Source organism: Anopheles funestus, chromosome 3RL (genome assembly GCF_943734845.2).
Source record: "Anopheles funestus chromosome 3RL, idAnoFuneDA-416_04, whole genome shotgun sequence".
Taxonomy (NCBI): Eukaryota; Metazoa; Arthropoda; class Insecta; order Diptera; family Culicidae; genus Anopheles; species Anopheles funestus.
In genome coordinates this window covers 74,194,247-74,211,189 of record NC_064599.1, presented here as the reverse complement: position 1 = coordinate 74,211,189, position 16,943 = coordinate 74,194,247, and the positions used below count along the sequence as shown (strand labels likewise).

The 16,943-nt window shown below is 37.4% G+C and overlaps 1 protein-coding gene across 3 annotated transcripts; it reads left to right on the top strand.

Moving 5' to 3' along the window:
- The first annotated feature begins 6,468 nt into the window (after positions 1-6,468).
- On the top strand, positions 6,469-16,361 carry LOC125767103 (irregular chiasm C-roughest protein-like). 3 transcript variants are annotated; one of them, XM_049433367.1, is made up of 5 exons: positions 6,469-6,883; positions 7,074-7,249; positions 10,196-10,267; positions 14,881-15,222; positions 15,655-16,361. In XM_049433367.1, exons 3-5 carry the CDS (start codon positions 10,216-10,218, stop codon positions 15,693-15,695), a joined length of 435 nt encoding a protein of 144 aa, XP_049289324.1. In that variant the 5' UTR covers positions 6,469-6,883; positions 7,074-7,249; positions 10,196-10,215; the 3' UTR covers positions 15,696-16,361. The 3 variants fall into 3 exon arrangements, with proteins under 3 accessions (XP_049289324.1, XP_049289323.1, XP_049289325.1); XM_049433366.1 differs by lacking the exon at positions 6,469-6,883 and having other exon boundaries at positions 7,065-7,249; XM_049433368.1 differs by lacking the exons at positions 6,469-6,883; positions 7,074-7,249 and adding an exon at positions 8,086-8,663.
- The last annotated feature ends 582 nt before the right edge of the window (positions 16,362-16,943 follow it).

Sequence of the window (16,943 nt, the reverse complement as noted above, 5' to 3'; positions counted from 1 at the left end):
TATTAACTTTTATATTCCAAAAACCATCATCACATCAATCCATCACACGCGTCACAGCTGCCCGTTCAGCTCGTAAATATGTAAATTCAAATCAATTTTAGCAATAATGTTTTACTCTCAATCATGCATGGCAGCGTAACCACCATCGCTATGCATCACACGACAATTACGACACGTATTGTGCCCGTCTGATGCCCGTCTGTTACAATCGGTCGACACAATAAGATAAAGGTCACAGTTCATGTCAATCAGCCCTCGGGGTTCGGTTGCGCTGTAAGAATTTTAATTATTCAACTCTAGCCAAAGACCTTCATTACGTTTACGGTCGCATATTACGGGTACATTGCCCTTTGGTGAATGCCAGGAAAGTGTGCTAAAATTAAGACAAACTGTGATAAGAGATATACCAAATTTACTAACTTGGTCTGCATTAGTAAATGACTGCATCCATTCTCGGTTCAGTACGGTCTGTACGGTCTGCTTTGTTCTTCTCAATGATACATGAACAAATGAAAATTTACATAATGAAGGATATAAACTATATTTAAGTTTGTTAGGATAAAAGAATATTTTTACTACACTATCTACTTTAAAAGTTTAGTATACAGAAACATTTGGTTTTAATATCTCTTTACATAAAATAACCTTTTCTAATACTTTTTCTTTATATTAACCTTGTTTTCCTTCTAGTATTACTTTCTCTAGGTTTTGTTATTAAAGATTTGAGATGAGTAGTTCAAAAAAGAAGCTTTTAGTTGATTTTTATTGTTTAGTTTTTATTCTTACGTAGGTATGCCTTTTTAAAGTATTTTTATGTTTTATCTATCCGATATTTCTGTTAACTTTTCCATATTTTAACTTAGTTTGGACAAATAAATATCATTTTTGTTTGCTGTCGTGTTATGTTTTCTGTTTTTTTGAGCTTTTTTATCTAAATATGTTGCTATAAAACGTAGCGTTAGCTCCTAACTTTTCTATTTAACTTGCATGTTTTCTGTTCTCAATTAAGGTATTTTCATGTTTTAATTTTGTGTTAACTGCAAAGCTACAAAGTCTACGTACACAAATAGTAGTTTCATGAAAAAAGTATTATTAAAATTTATTTATTGCGATGTTGCGATTACATTTTGTTCCACGCCTTCTACAGCAGAATTGAATAAAGCAACATTATTTTATTTTGCATTCCAGCGTTCTTCTTCCGCTTTAATTAACCTTCTGTATTAATCGCTACACTTCAATAAAATAAATTCATCATTAAATTCCAATCTAACCTACCCATGCCCATACATCTACCAGCCACCAGGCGTCTCCATTGAGGGCGAACGACATTGGGAAACTCCAAAGCCCCATTTGTGTTCTGTTCGCGATCTCCTTACAACCTCTGTGCGGTGGTACAATTTTGAAAGTTTTACAATTTTCATACAATTCTATGAACAACCAAAGCGACAACAAAAAAACGTACACACAAAAAAAAATCCTTTGCGTACCCACAAACCACCGCACAAAATTTGTTCAACTTTTTGACATTAAAATAACAAACACGCCGCGGTGGTCGAGTTTCGAAATGATCGTTTTCGGTACCATGGAATTTCGATACAAGCCCGACAAAATGGACCAACTTTTCCATTCCAAAGTGCGACCAAGCAAAACCGAATGCAACGGTGCCAACTCGCCATTTTCGTACTTTTTAATCAAGATCCTAGCGGTGAATAATGTTTATTCAAATGAATACCCTAAAAGCGAAGATAAAACAACTTATACAAGACCTGCGGACTGCCTTTCGTGTTCGGTCACCTAGTGCCTCGGCCTCGGTTCGTAGTCCTTCTGAAGTCTATTCGTTCGAAAATCGTAACCTAAAGCTTCCGTGCGAAGGCGAAAGCTAAATCCATTCGTAGCACGATGACGACACTGACGACGGACAAACGCTCGTTGACACACTCTCGGGCGCGTCCGGGGCCCGTACCGCTGCACCTGCAACCGGACCCCTTGCCGCTTTTGCCACCGTACGGTTCAGCTTCATCAACATAATGCGCCATTATGGTTGGTACCACAGCTCTGCCGTTGCAAAACTTAGCAGAAAAAGGTCGTCGGCCAGTCTGGTGCTGTGTGTATATTCCGGTTTCCGGTCCCGTTTTGTGAGCTGGTCAAAGTTTTTCTATTGTCCCGGAAGCTGGATAAGCACAATTTGAACAACATGATTTTCGAGCCGCTGTCATTTGTTGCCCAGCATGCTTGCGTTTCCGCAAAATCTGCTACTCTTTCCTTTCCCTTCATACTGCAGCCGTTGTGAAATCGGGTCAATTGAAAATTGGGGCTGTCACAAACCTAGCGGTACAAATAATTCCAGGGTGATAATATGTTTTAATTTTGTTTATTTCTTTTGTTGCTTTAAATTGTATACCATACAAGCGAAAAGTATGCTTCGAATAAAATGTTTTTCATACTTAATAATAAGCACCAATTAAAATACCAATCTGGACCAATTTTTACAAGATTATTAATTACCTTTTAATGTAATAATCCTATTAACTGTATGTAAGGCACGGCGATTACAACTCTGATAAAGTTTTTATTTGTGTTACTGGTTGCAATAAACTTATTAGCGTTGAAAAAAAATTATGATCATTACAAAAGTTGATATTTCCATTAAAATTAAGCAGCTTTAGTAAGTAAATTTGATAGTTCTACAGATTTTTTTATGATTTTGTGACAAAAAGAGACTTCTTGAAACAATATTTATTTATTGTATGATTACAACAATTAGATACCTAATTTAAAAATATGTAATCGACAACTCCGCGAAAGCCCGTCATTGTAACAACACATAACATATTACTTTCATTAGTAAAATAATAATAATGTCACTATTTATTTATTTATTTATTTATTTATGAGTAATTATTATGGCATTTAACCTTATTGCCAGCATAAAAATGCTGAAATGTACAATTATCACAATGCATTTCTTTCTAATGCATAATGCCATTACTTGTGAATGGAAATAAAAACTTCCATAGTATCTTTACTTCATTTTTATCTATTCTGTTAATCAACTATTAATTGATGTGTTATGTTTTATTTATTTATTTTATTTATTTATTTTATTTATCCGTGTTATTTATATATTTATTTATTTACAGATACAGATTTATTGTTTTAATCTTGCCTTCTAATAAATTCAATTGAGTCAATACCAACTTAAATGTGCAACACCATCGATTAGTGAGGATACTTTGAATATTTTTGCTCTTATCTTTAATATTTGATATTACGTACATGACGTAATTAATTTTCACTTTGATTTCGAGCTAACTTCACACATTTCCCACTTTTCCGATACACAATTTGCGTTATAACATTGCGCTTTGATGGAAACACACAAAAACAAGCTTTACACACCAGCAGTGGGCGGAGCAGTGGACGTGAGGGCCACGAACGCATACTATAATTGTGCATTGTACATTAATGCAATAATAATCACCCAAATTGGACCATCATCCTTTGCTGTTACCCGGCGAACCATCCGTTTTCAAATGTTAGCAATTAAATTGCCCATCTTTCAGTCTCGCACAAAGTAATGCGAAACGTTCCCTATCATAGTTGCTCGTATGCATTTCTGGGAAAGCTCTCGAAAAAGGATCGAGCTAGCTGTACCCAGTTCTGGGTACAAATACGCTCGCACATTACAACTGACCGTGACTAAAACTTTTGACAGCTTTCATCTACCCGTGCGAAAGCGAGTTTTAGCCACTGCCACTGGTTCTCGAATGATAAGGCACCGCTGGTAATCGTTTGGCCAGAAATTCCTTCCGAAACTTTTCCATAAAACGGTACAGTGCCACATACGGAAAAGGATTTGAAGCTTCATTCTCCATCAACCGCATGGCATAGCAGCATTTATAGATTTCGTTTATGTGTGTGTGTGTGGGTGGTCATATAATAAATTAAATTGTTTTGTCTTTTTCCTTTGCATATCTGAACACTGGAAAAGTAACTTGTAATGTGATATTCGTGCAAAGCCAAGAGCAACTCGTTTTTCACATTACCTAGACACATCTTTGTTTGTCGTTTGCGCTTGTGCGCTTGCGAATTTTAACTTTATTATTTGAATTAAAATGTACAATAATTAAGAAAACTCAATCGCTCTCATATTTAAGCGCTTATTAAAGGAAAATCGTTGAATAACAACGCGCAAGAAACAAAAACTACCCTCGAAACACTGCTTGTTAATTCCCATTGTTAGTGAAAAGTGATCCTTTCGCAAGTGGCATCCTTGCGGCACGGTATAATTGAATAAGTTTTTAAATATCATATCGCAAAAGAATAAACATAAATTGAAAAACTTATAACGCATTGTAGCGTCTCTTCAGCAAAACGACAGTCAGCGAAAAAAAAACCCCGCTTCGATGCTTCTTTGGTACACATTATGTGTGGGTTGCATTATGGTAAAAGATTTTCACTGCAGCTTAACATCAACCACCACAATCGCTCATCGTTTCTATTGTGGTGAAATATTAGTTTCATCGACGGCACAGGCTTTGATGTAACTTTTCCAATAAATTTGCAAAACTGGCCTTCTTTATAGTTGGTACCGTTGGATGCCAATTAAAACCGCTCGATGCCAATGCAAATGGTCCATGCGGTTACCTTTTGTAGTGATCACTTCGAGCAAGTAAAACAAAAGTGCTTTTAGTGGTTGTGTATTGCGTTTAAATTGATCAAATAAGAATTAGTTTGTGAAGGAAATAAACATTTTCGCAGAAGTAGTGCAGGAAGAATGAAAACAAAAAGTTAAAACATAAAAATAAATTAATAAAAAAACACAAAAAATAGCATTAGCGTTGTATTTATAATAACTAAAAAGGAAATCAGATAAAAATAACAATATTACGTAGCATGTTTAAGGTCTTTTAAAAAACCCATATTTTGCATACCTTCAGGGGTATATGGGAATCAAAGACATCAACGCTGGGAACGATCGGAAAAAGTAACTTACAGTAATCAAATGGAAAAGAGGAGATAATAGAGAATACAAGAGAGCTTTTAGCTTTAATCAGTGCCGAAATGAATTTCTTCAATTTACTACACTAAGTCAATCGACACATCTGTTAATCTATGAAAAGAAAACTATTATCTGTATAGTGTAAATAAAATAAATTAATTTTTTTTAATTATATGCTACCAAATTACCTTTACTTTTATGTGTAGCTGATTAATTTATTGCTCTAGTAAAAATAAAAAAAAATAATTGAGTGAACGCTAACGCAATAGAAAGGTGCTTACATACAAAAAATTACTAAAAAAATTTAAAACCTGCAACAAATAATAATAAACAAAATGAAATGAAAAATAAAACGATTTTTTTTTTAATTCCAAATTCAAAATATCCGATAAAACAAAACGCTTACTATGAAAATCTCATTCTAGAATAACGATCATTAGCTACGACATCCGTAGACGCATTCTTAAATTAATTACCAAACCCAGGCTGCATATGTTACTGCATTTGCAAGCCCACATTCTAAGTGGCCTAGAATCGTGCATTATAAATTTCATTCCATTAAGAAACGAGAATCACCTAATTCCACGCTAACCTACGGCATCGATAATTGACCCATCTGCCTTTCTCAACTCAAAACTAATTACATCCATCACCATGGCATGGTTCCGCATAATTCATTGACCCGCAATCATTAGCAATGAAATAATTGTACCTATTTGATATCAATCGTATTCTGGGAAAGTTTTTGGTGGAAAAATTGTAAATCACAACTAGAACGGATATAGTAAAGCGGTAACTGTTATTTTTCGAAATTAGAATCATCAAGTATTTTAAGCGTTTTTTGTTCGTACTTACTTTATGAACATTTTCATAAAGGTCCATTATATTTCAATGTTTTTCGTTCTATGAAATTTCTGTTAGATTAACTAATTTAAAACTCTACAACTCCTAAATTGAAACGTTTCAATCAAAATGGCTGATCTCGTAGTTCTAGTGATATTCATTACCGTAAAGTAGTTTCAAACTTGACATCTAATTATTAGGCAAACCCCCTATGCTTAGTAAAAGACATGCATCTTTGAATGCTGCATAATGAGTATTATCCCCCATCCAGGATCTTTCTCCGAATCGGTGTGCCCTTTAAGCTTTGCCACTGCAGTAATGATGCACAAAAAAAGTTCTTTCCTTCACAACATTCCGCTCTGTCTGTGTGAGCAATGATTTAATTTACATAATTACTGATTTAACCCGTTATCGATGGCATGCTGTTTGCGTTGTAATTAAGGTTATAAGTCACCCAAACACGCACACGGCTCACCCAAAATACCAATTCGTACGTACCGAAAAGTCGTCCGTCATTATTCCGGCACCGCCACTCTGGTGGAGGAATGGCGAAAAACAAATACCGCACGCGCGAACGCGGTATGTTGTATGGTGTCAATTTAAATTTTGGGCTTTGATTAATTAGTGTTTCGTGTGATATTTCGTCGAAGCGCACGTCGTACGCATCCGGCATGTCCTCGCAATTGCCTCCCATACATTCCGGGCCATTCCGATACTGGGCTATGCAACACTGGGCCTGGGAATGTATTTTTGGTGCAAGATAAATTGATTTTACTGATTGAACAATAGGTACAATTTTCGTATGCTGTCAGTATTGCCACTAACCCGTAGGTAGAACGTGCATCAACCGCAGTACGGAAATGAAACGGTTGAAACTTAACGCGAAACAGCGGAGGAACCAAACGGAGATTGAGGAAAGGATAATATTTGATCCAAAAAGCGCTAACGTGCATCGAAACATCAAAGCTCATCACATTCTTCCGCCCGTTCCCGTGTAGCGGTAACATCCTAAAATCAATTAAAAAGATCCGCAATCAGGTATCTTTTATAGGAAAATTCCATCAAATTATAGCCATTTATTTTTAGCTCTTCGGAAATCTACACTCATCTGATCACAATTTCGTGGAAATTTGTTTTGAAAAAAAAAGTTTCAAACCAAAAACCCAATTGCTTGACCATTAAATGCACGCTGAAAGTCAGTTGTTTTTTTTTTTGCACTTTACCTTAGGGGTAATATTTCACAGTCGATCCCGAGTGCGCATGCCCTTCGTGCCGTGACGTCGCTTGACGTCGAAGATTTGACACTCTTAATAGCATCCAGCAGGCACAACACAAACACGGACAAGTGGACAAGTGCTGCGACATACGGTCAGTGCTTCCAGCAGCTTTCCTTCAGCGGTAAAGGTAAGCATCCTTTTCGTGAAAATAGAAAAGAAAAGCATCCAGCCACACTGGTGTACGGCCCATTAGTGCTGTGGGAGAGTGGAAAGAAGGCAAAAAAAACGGTACAATGTAAACGAATTGCACCACACCAAGTGATACGGTGTGTGATACGGAGTGAGAAAAGAAAGATGATGTGAGACACAAACAGTGATGTGATAAGCAGCGAACGATACCGGCTCGGGGGGGAAGGATTGTGCTAGTTGTGGAATGTGTGCTTGCTGTTAAACAATTCTAACCTTATTAGTGTTTATGCCTCAAACCAAGTTTTTGGATTTGGGTTTCTTGCAATATTTCGTTTTGCTCAACGTCCAAGAAATATCAATCTGTGACTTCTTGGAAAACCTATATTTTCTTGGGACGAATTTGTTCCCGGTCCCTCAGTCCGGCATCGGTTGGAATAAATTATCGAGATTGCGACTCGGTAGATCTACACATCGTACAGCTGAGCAGCATCGGAAAATGATAGGTTTGCCGTCAATATTGACAACGGACAACATAATATCAGATGTTACGATGAAGGTTTTTTTTTGCTTATTTTAGCTACGATAGGCACGTACGCTTTGTAATGGTAAAGGTCTGATTTTAACTATGAAGGAAGGGATACTTTATTTGTGAAATATTTTTAAATTGGAATTAATTGTTATTCAACTAAAAAGCAGTTTGAACATTTTTTTTATTTGTCAATTACGATATAAAATTAAAAAAAAATCTTTTTCAACATTATTTTGTAACCTAAATACACTTTTAATGACAGAATGGCAAAAACTATGAAAGCTTTCAGAACTGTAAATTGAAGAATTTATAATGATTTCATGATTACTTTCATTTGTCAAGGGTTTTGTCAAGGATTTGTTAAGGATTCTACTGTTAAACATTGCATTACGAACGAGTTTTTTGATTAGATTAATTAAGAATTCTAACACTTTTGCATAGAGTCCAGTATTAAATTACACTAAGGTTAATTCTTTCTCTCCAACTCCAAGGTATTTGCTAGAGACTAACTTTACGAGGATGGCAGAAAAGTATAAATCTGGCGAGCATGTTATAGGAGTCTATCCGACAAAATTTACTTTTGGATACTATTTTTCGAATTCGAAAAATGAACTCCCACAAGCTAAAGAACATTTCACAATAGCTAGGGTACAGCTTCTCTTCTTTATGGCACTGCAACCTCAAGAGCCTGCCATTTCTGGTTTTTTATATTTTTTTATAATTTTTATGGCCAATCTTTATTGTTCCTTACGGTTTAATAATTCTTAATTATTACACTAGACTTACACGCTAGCTTAGACGGGAGAATAAGGGAAAAGTGAGCGATTGGGAAGTGTTGGAGATATCCTGATTTAAGAACGATTTCCGGACGCGGGACACCAAGGTAACGAAGGAGAATTTGAAGGCATATGACAACACGAGACATATAAAGCTTGAGATTCTCAATACAACACCAACATTCAACCCTCTGTGATCCTCTGTTGTTGACATAACTTAGGTTATTGGTCGAAAATTTGGAAAAAATTAATGATCTCTCTCTATCTCATGTTTGTTGTGTAAAAAATTTAACTTTATTAATTCTTAGGAAATATTATTTTTTAACAGATTCCGGTCAAATGCATGAAATTAGATTTTAATCCAAAGATCCTATTCTACTAAGTACGCTCTTAAGTTGAGCCTAATTCATTTTTTACAGTAGTTTATAATCTGCTCTTACCACAAAAAAACTGTGATATAGACACAAATGCGAAAGTGTTAACAACACCAATCAATAATTTACATTCCCTCCACCAAGATGATATGTTAAAATCACATCCAGATAGAATTTTATTTTCCAAAAATTGATGCTGTCTGCATATTTCGCAAAGCATCAGCAAACGCGTTACGGTTTCTTTCCTATCACATCCTATCACATTTACTGCCTCGTTTCCATTTTAATTTTACGATTACCGCAACGCAGTAAAACCTCTACTTGATATCACCCAAAACTCCCTTGCCTTGCTACTCTCTTCCTCTCTCTCTCTATCACACACACACACACAGGTTTCGACTTTTTTTTTCTTTCGTGTGTGTTTGCTTTTGTTTGCCCCACTTAAATGATGCAGCTCCGTGCGTCAAGAGATACCTATCGTTCCCGTACGACAAAAGAAAGCATAATCCTTGGCCAATCATGCAAACATTTTTAAAGCCACTACTATCCATTAAGCCTACGGTCGTATGTGGCTTCATGTTTTGTGCCGCAGCGAGGCAACACCACATCCACACGTTTCGGAAGGATACGGTCCGTTTGATGCATGTGGCTTCTCGCATACATATAATAGTGGTGGGCCCTATTTATACACCAAAAAAAAACAAAAAAAACGATACCGATTGCTTATGAAATCTGACCAATCCGTACAATATGACGTTCCTCCAAAGCTTGGCACGACTTGCATTCTTTTCATAATACCATCGCAATGAACTGGATTGTAAAATTTGTCAACCCTTTTGGCACGTAAAAGCGGGCGGAGAATAACACCCCATCCGGGATTCGAATATAATCCGATTACCAAGCGGACGATAAACACCCAATCATCGTTCATACGGTTCGCCGGCAGTGAGGCACACACACACTCCAAACGGCAGATCGTCTGATCCCGTGCTAGTGAGGTCAGGCGTCAGGGCGTGCGTCGTCGTCGTCGTCGTCTTGGCGAAAAATGGGTTCCCCTTGGTAGCGCACATAAGCCGATCTGATACCATCTCTGTCCGTTATCTCCTCAAAATTGGGATCTTCTTGCTACCAATCAGCTGGAAAAATAATCTGTCGCAATTTTCATCGTGCGCTTTGTTTTGTGTCATCCTTTTTCCGATCGCAATCTTTCCGGCATCCGGACATGGTCTGTGGTCTGCCTCTGACACCGATCCGGTTTTGCAAAGCTTCGACAGGGTGAAGCGGAATGATGTATTTGGCGGTGAAGTTGTTCTGCTTTTCCATCGTCTTAAATGTTGGTAAGTGCTGGATCAATATAAACCTTTTTTTTATTATCTTTCTACAGCTTTAGCTACCAATTGTTTTGTATGGTGAACATTTGGTAGCCATTTTTAATAAAAATATTTAAGGCTAATTTTTCAGCGAGCAGTATAAAGCTATTTATTCAATTTTGGATTAATAACACTGTTTTTATATTTTTTTATTGATTTTTAATGTCCTTCCCATCCTTTAAATGCTGTCTAGGTAGTCTTGCGTAGCTCAAAACTAGTTTTAAACCCGGAACGAATTTGTAATAACATTTACTACTTCGTTAAGTGGTAAATCACGGACACTACTTTAAAAACGGCGCCTATAATTAGGCAATTTGCATCGCATAAAATACTATAATTGAGCCACACGAAGATTAGGTGTTAGTGTTTGGATTAGTGTTAGTAGTAATAATAGTGAGAAGGTATTATGGTATTCTTTGTAGCTGGATTAAGCTGGTTAGTTTTAGCCAAAAACCATACATATTCCTTCGAAAAGTCTTAGCTTGACATTACTGGCTTTTCTGAATTTTATTTACCCAAAGAGGGTAAAAAGTGAGTCCTGCTAACGGGGGTTACGGTCTGGATGGCACTTGATCTCAAGTTTGTCGTGTAGTGCCGCTACGAAACCTTCGGAGCAGCCATGGCCAAAACAACCATGGGTTGTATTGATAGTATCAATATGGCCATAGTATTGAAGATATGAGAAAAACGAAAAAATGTTAAAAATGAAGATCACCTTATAAGAAACTTATAAACATTGAAGGAAATTTACCTCAACTAATTTTAATCAATATTTTCTCTCTGTGACCTTTGCCAATTATTGTGAAATTATAACTGCCTTAGAAGCTAAAGAATGATTTAGGAAGAAGATATCGAGTTCGAATGTTTAAAATTTCCAGCGATTTACTTGTACTGTCTCTCTTTATGTGTCTCTTGAATCTATCTTTGCAGCATTTAAATTATTTTCGTTATATCTAAATATCTAAACGTGCTGAGTTGATCCAAAGAGCAACAATAAATATCAGCAATAAGTCTCCAATTCTCCAAGTAAAATCATCACGATTCCCCACCATCCCCACCAATCAATTAAAATAAACATTCATACCTTTAACCCTATCAGGTGTGATAGATTTCAAGCAAGACATACAACTCACCCTCAGCTCAATCAACTAACGTCCAATCTGTTATCCAAATCAAATAGAAAACACTTTCTGCTAACAAATGCACTTCAGTGCACTCGGACAAGCGGGGAAACCCTTTTGGCAATCCGAATCAGGGTATCATTGAATTAGAAGTCGATGGTGATCGGTTTGCTTCATAAATTGGCTTCATATTTATCCTTGAAAGGTACCACCGAACCAAACACTTGACTGCTGCGGCTTGATGAAATATATCTTCCAAAATGGTATTTAAAAAAAACCATCACTAAATTCTACGTTGCGTTGATTAGCATTGCTATCGAATCAAATATTCCACAACCGTACTAATTGGCGCCAAACAGTACGACTCACCGAGTTCGCACACTCACAGGATTTCTATATCATCGGATTGAAGATCTACCAACAGACCACCAGAACCACAGCACATAGTGAATTATTAGAGGGACTGTTGGTGGACGAAGAAGCAAAAGAAGAAAAAAAACACAGACTGCCAACAAAATTGGCAATTCTTCCACTGTCCCGGGATGGAACGGAACGAGATTTATTGCTCTCGTTGACGGTGAGGTGGTTTTGATTTTTTGTGTTTTACTTCTTGCTAAAAACACCCAGTAATTTAGCACAGTGTTTGTTAATTGGAAATCAACACCCGACATCTATTGCAATGGCCAATGGGAAATGCAATGTCTCGAAACATTTTGCCAAACACATCTAACTAAAAACTGAGCCCCAGAAACATTAGCCAACATACATCACCGTATCCGGATGGCATTGATTTGTGTTGTCGTTCACTTTTAATTTTCTAACCGTTTTTGGGGAAACATTTCGTCCAGCGTTGTCATTTCGTTTCGCAATGGTGGAGAAAAATCCGTGCATTTCAATGTTTAATTACTGTCAAATAAAACAATCGTTCACCCCGGATGTAATGCGATTTTATTACCAGCACGAGGAAGATGGAAACGATTTTTCACGATCGTGAATCTGCCACAATTGAACGTGGAGCAGTGAAAATCAGTCAATCGACGATGTGGTACATGGCACGATGGTACCAACAGGCGCAACAACAACACGCTGCAGCCACAACACTCTGATTGAGCCATAAATTACAATTTGCTCGCATTAACACTATCCCCCTATCGTAGCTTGGTGGGAAAGATTCCTCTATTTTCTCACGTACTTTTACGCGAAGCGTTTTTTTTTCATGTGCTTTACTCTTCTGTATCATTACGGACAAGTCTTTTAACGTGGAGGATGGTTTAAAACGTAGTTTTCCAGCGTGACAATGCTCTTACATTGCTGTAGAGAATAGAGAATCGTAAAAACAGACCCACTCTCTCCATGGCACTATCCCTGTACATCCAATCTATCCTTTCGACTGGGAAATGATCCAGCTACTAATGGGATCGTTATTGGGATCGTGATGCAAGTAAACACATAAATAATTTGTGCGCATCCGGAACAAAGTTAAATATTGAAAATTACACAAGAGTTTTTCCGTTGGCAACTAGTGTTGAATTTAAACATGTTTTTACAAGCATTATTTAAACAAAGGATAATAAAAGTAACAAGCTAGTAATAGCATTTAAAAATTAAAAGACATTTGATTGATGAGAAAAATTCAAACATAAACTTCCGACGAAATGGGTGATTGTTCGGAAATCCCTGCGGATGATGAGAAATATTGAGACTTTTCTCAACGGGAAATGACAGACACTCAGTAGTTGTTTGTCTGATAGTTTACTAATTTCGTCCTTCCTTAGAGGACGCTTAGAGGAAATTTTTAAATCTGTTTTATCTTTGCTTATGTTGGGTAAGTTTTTGTACCGTTTTTTGTATCGTCTAGAAGGTTTCGTTCTCCGAAGAACTTTAAACGAGAAAAATAGGCGAGACTTTGACTTTTCCTTTCAATTATTTTATTATCCTAAATAATCTTTTATTAATTATTATTAATCATATTTATCATTTATTATTTTATTATTATGAAGAACAATCTCGTGTGCAATCTCTATTCTTCTTAATCTTTATCTTTCTCTCCTGCCCTGTCTTGTCTCTTCTGTCCAGTCTCATCCTGTCCAGTACCGGAGTTAACTCCGGAGAGTTTTCCGGTACCAACGCCGGAATAGTTCAGAGTCAATATTGATCCGGAGTTACTCAGGATTAAACCTGTGTAATTACTCCGCAGTTATTCCGGAAGTAAAAATTACTTCCGAGTATACTCCGGCTTTTATACGTCGGAGGTGGAGCAGATTCATGAATCCACTCTGGAATCCCACCACTACTATAGGCCTCGGTGGTCTAAGTACGTCATTACAATTACACCAGACGACCCAATACGTGCAATCCTGATGTAGCTTATTTTAAACGAATTGTCAGTCAATGAAGTAAGGCTTCAAAATCAAACGCCTAATTCTCAATAAAAATGTATTAATTCTTTTTACCAACCTGATGAAATGAAAATAAAGTTAAAAAAGCATAATCACTTCATTTATTCTGGATCATTAAGAATAATTTATTTTCGTGACGAAATTCTTCTTGCAGTAGTTTACTTATAAAGGCAATGCATCACTTACTCCAGGATTAGGTGAATTATACTACATACGAAGAAACAATATATAATGCCATGTCCTCCGTTGGAAGCTCTTCGATGTTATTGTTTTCCACTTCCAATTCTCAACTATTGACCAACGTCACCAGGTTCATTAATAGTTGATTCTCTGGTAGTTTTAATCTGTGCAATATCCGAACGTTCTATAACAGGGAATAGTTTCTTCAATGTTTGGATTTCATCATCAAACAGCAAAAACCAAAAGAGTTCCTCGAACTCAAACACTCGTTATGTAGTAACTAATGAGTATATTAGTAACATAGAGATTTGCTTGTTCTGCGAAAAACTCATTAAAAGGGGTACTCGTTATAAGGGGATTGACTACACTTTAATCTAGCTCATCCAGAATGAAGAATACCTCAACAAGACAGGGAATTAATGTATCTCCCGTTATCCCTTTACCTATCTACCTGCTTATACTTCCTCCACCCCGGCTAAAACTATATCCTTCCCATTATTGAAGTAAATTGATTTTAAATTAATTGTACCAAAGATTTATTTCCGTGCACGGACGGTTACATTCGGTGTGAGGTGTTTTGGACCCGTTTCAACTACCACAAGAAATTACCTTGTAACATTATAGATCACTTTAACCCAGATGGCTACGAGCATCTTAACTGTCCTTTAACGTGTCCTTTCTTCTACCTTCTTTGCTTTTTCGCTGCACCTTCTTCATCTCCATTAATTTCTACCATGTACTAAACCTCACCCTCACAAAACCGGGATAAATCGCCCGGTTGCGTTTGAGGGGTGTCCGGGGTACGGGTACGGGATGGTACCCACATGTCCACATGTCTATCACCGACCGGATTATCCTGCGTTCGGTTGGCGCTGCCTAGTGTGCGGTCGATATGCGACGTCGACCGATGGCGAACCGCAGCAAACCTTCCGCATCACGCCGAACGACATCGAGGCGGTACAGGGCGATGAGGTGGTGTTGCGCTGCGAGATAGAACACCTTGCCGGGCGGGTCCAGTGGACCAAGGATGGGTTTGCGCTCGGCTTCGGTAATGAAATCGTCGGATATCCGAGGTTTTCCCTGAACCAGAACCACAGCGACGGTGTCTACAATCTGCGGATCACCAACGCTTCCTACGACGATGCGGCCCTGTACCAGTGTCAGGTTGGGCCGGCGAAACACAACCATCCAATTAGGGCGCAGGCCAAACTGACCGTCGTCGGTAAGTATGGAGACATTCCTTTGATTTTTGTTACGATGGGATTACGAAAGGTTTTAGCGATGGCGATGCACATCGACGTAGTGCGGAGCGTTGTGGCAGGAATTAAAGTGACAGTTTGATGGGTTAGAATAAATTTCATCGCATACGATATTGCAGCTGGAAAAGCAAATTAAATCACCCACCCAAAAAAAAAACCCTTACAACCGGTAGTGAATGTTCGGATAAGAATTAAAAGATAATTAGTGTTGCGCTCTTGAGGATGATCTTTGACGGATGATTTATGTATACTCATTATTTTATATTAATTTTACACGTAACGTAAGGGTGCTATAATATAATTATTTATCCAATTCATCAATTAAGGAATGTTTGCATAAATTAATGTTCATAATGTTGTTTTTTTCTCCTTTTAATATACTTTATCTATTTCAGCCACATCCAAAGACTTTCACGGAAAGTATGGCCGAACTTAGAGAGGGGGCCGTCTGGAAAACTATCAAACATTACGTTCAACTAGCATTATTGCAACATTAATACTTTGTTTGTAAACAGTATCACTTACAATTATGGTGACAATGATTGATGAGCTTTTCCCAGCAGGATGAAATCATATTAATTCGAAGAAAATGGTTCTTAATGAAGAAATATTCATGAAAGCCATTTCCAGGGAAGTAAACTGAAATGAAACCATTTTGTGTTCATAAATTCAACCAAAAATACGGTATAACACATATATGTATACACAAAGTAAGAAAAGGACTGTTTAAACCTTCGTTTTTTTATGTTTCAAACAAATTACCGAATCGTTCCTTTTAATTTCAATTCGGTGACCATTACAGTTGAACAGATGAACGGATAATCACGTATCGATTATGTCGCAGCGGACCGACCCGATAATGAGACGGTGTGTCACGGTAGAAAAACCATAACGCACCGTACCGGATCCGGTGGCTGATTAATGGCAAATGCTCATGATTAAAATGTAACACTGCGGCAGAACACCTGCAAAGCGGACCCTGGGTTCGTTCGTTTGATTTTTTTTTTACATTTACCCAAAGGACAGCACGAAATCGCACATATCACCGTTATTAATGTAGGTTATCAATAGAAGCAATAAAAAAAAAGTACATTACACTCTACTTTCGGCTGGTGGCTTCTTTATCGCTGCTCACAACGCACACTACGCACCCCTCCTGACACAACTGATCAAATAGCGATAGCTCGACCAAGTCGATTGCCACCGAAAATGGATCCGAAACATTGGCACGAAAACGTGCCCTAAACCCAAGCAGAACAGCATTCGACCTCACAAAGAAACTAAAAAAAAACAAGCTCATCCCGGTACCAATTAAACGAAGAGGAAAATAATTACCGGCATGCCAGTTATTTGAATTTCGAGCGTACGTTAATTTTCATTGCTTTCGCTTTTTAGCCGGTTTTGCGGAAGTTTTTGGGAAATTCGTTTCGGAGGTTCGTTTTTTTGTTGTTTACTTGCTTTCTTTTCCGATCATTTATACCGCATTGGATCGTCCTTTCGTGTTCGATGGGTGTGAGATCTCTTTTTTTCTTCTTTTACTTAATTTTTCATCTCATTTATTTGCATTTTCGTACAGCAACATGATAAACCCAACAACAAAAAAAGTCCATTGCATGATAAAGTGTGCCTGAAAAGCGGAGGAGGAACAAAAAAAGGTACAACAAAATGGCCGGTAAGCTTGCAG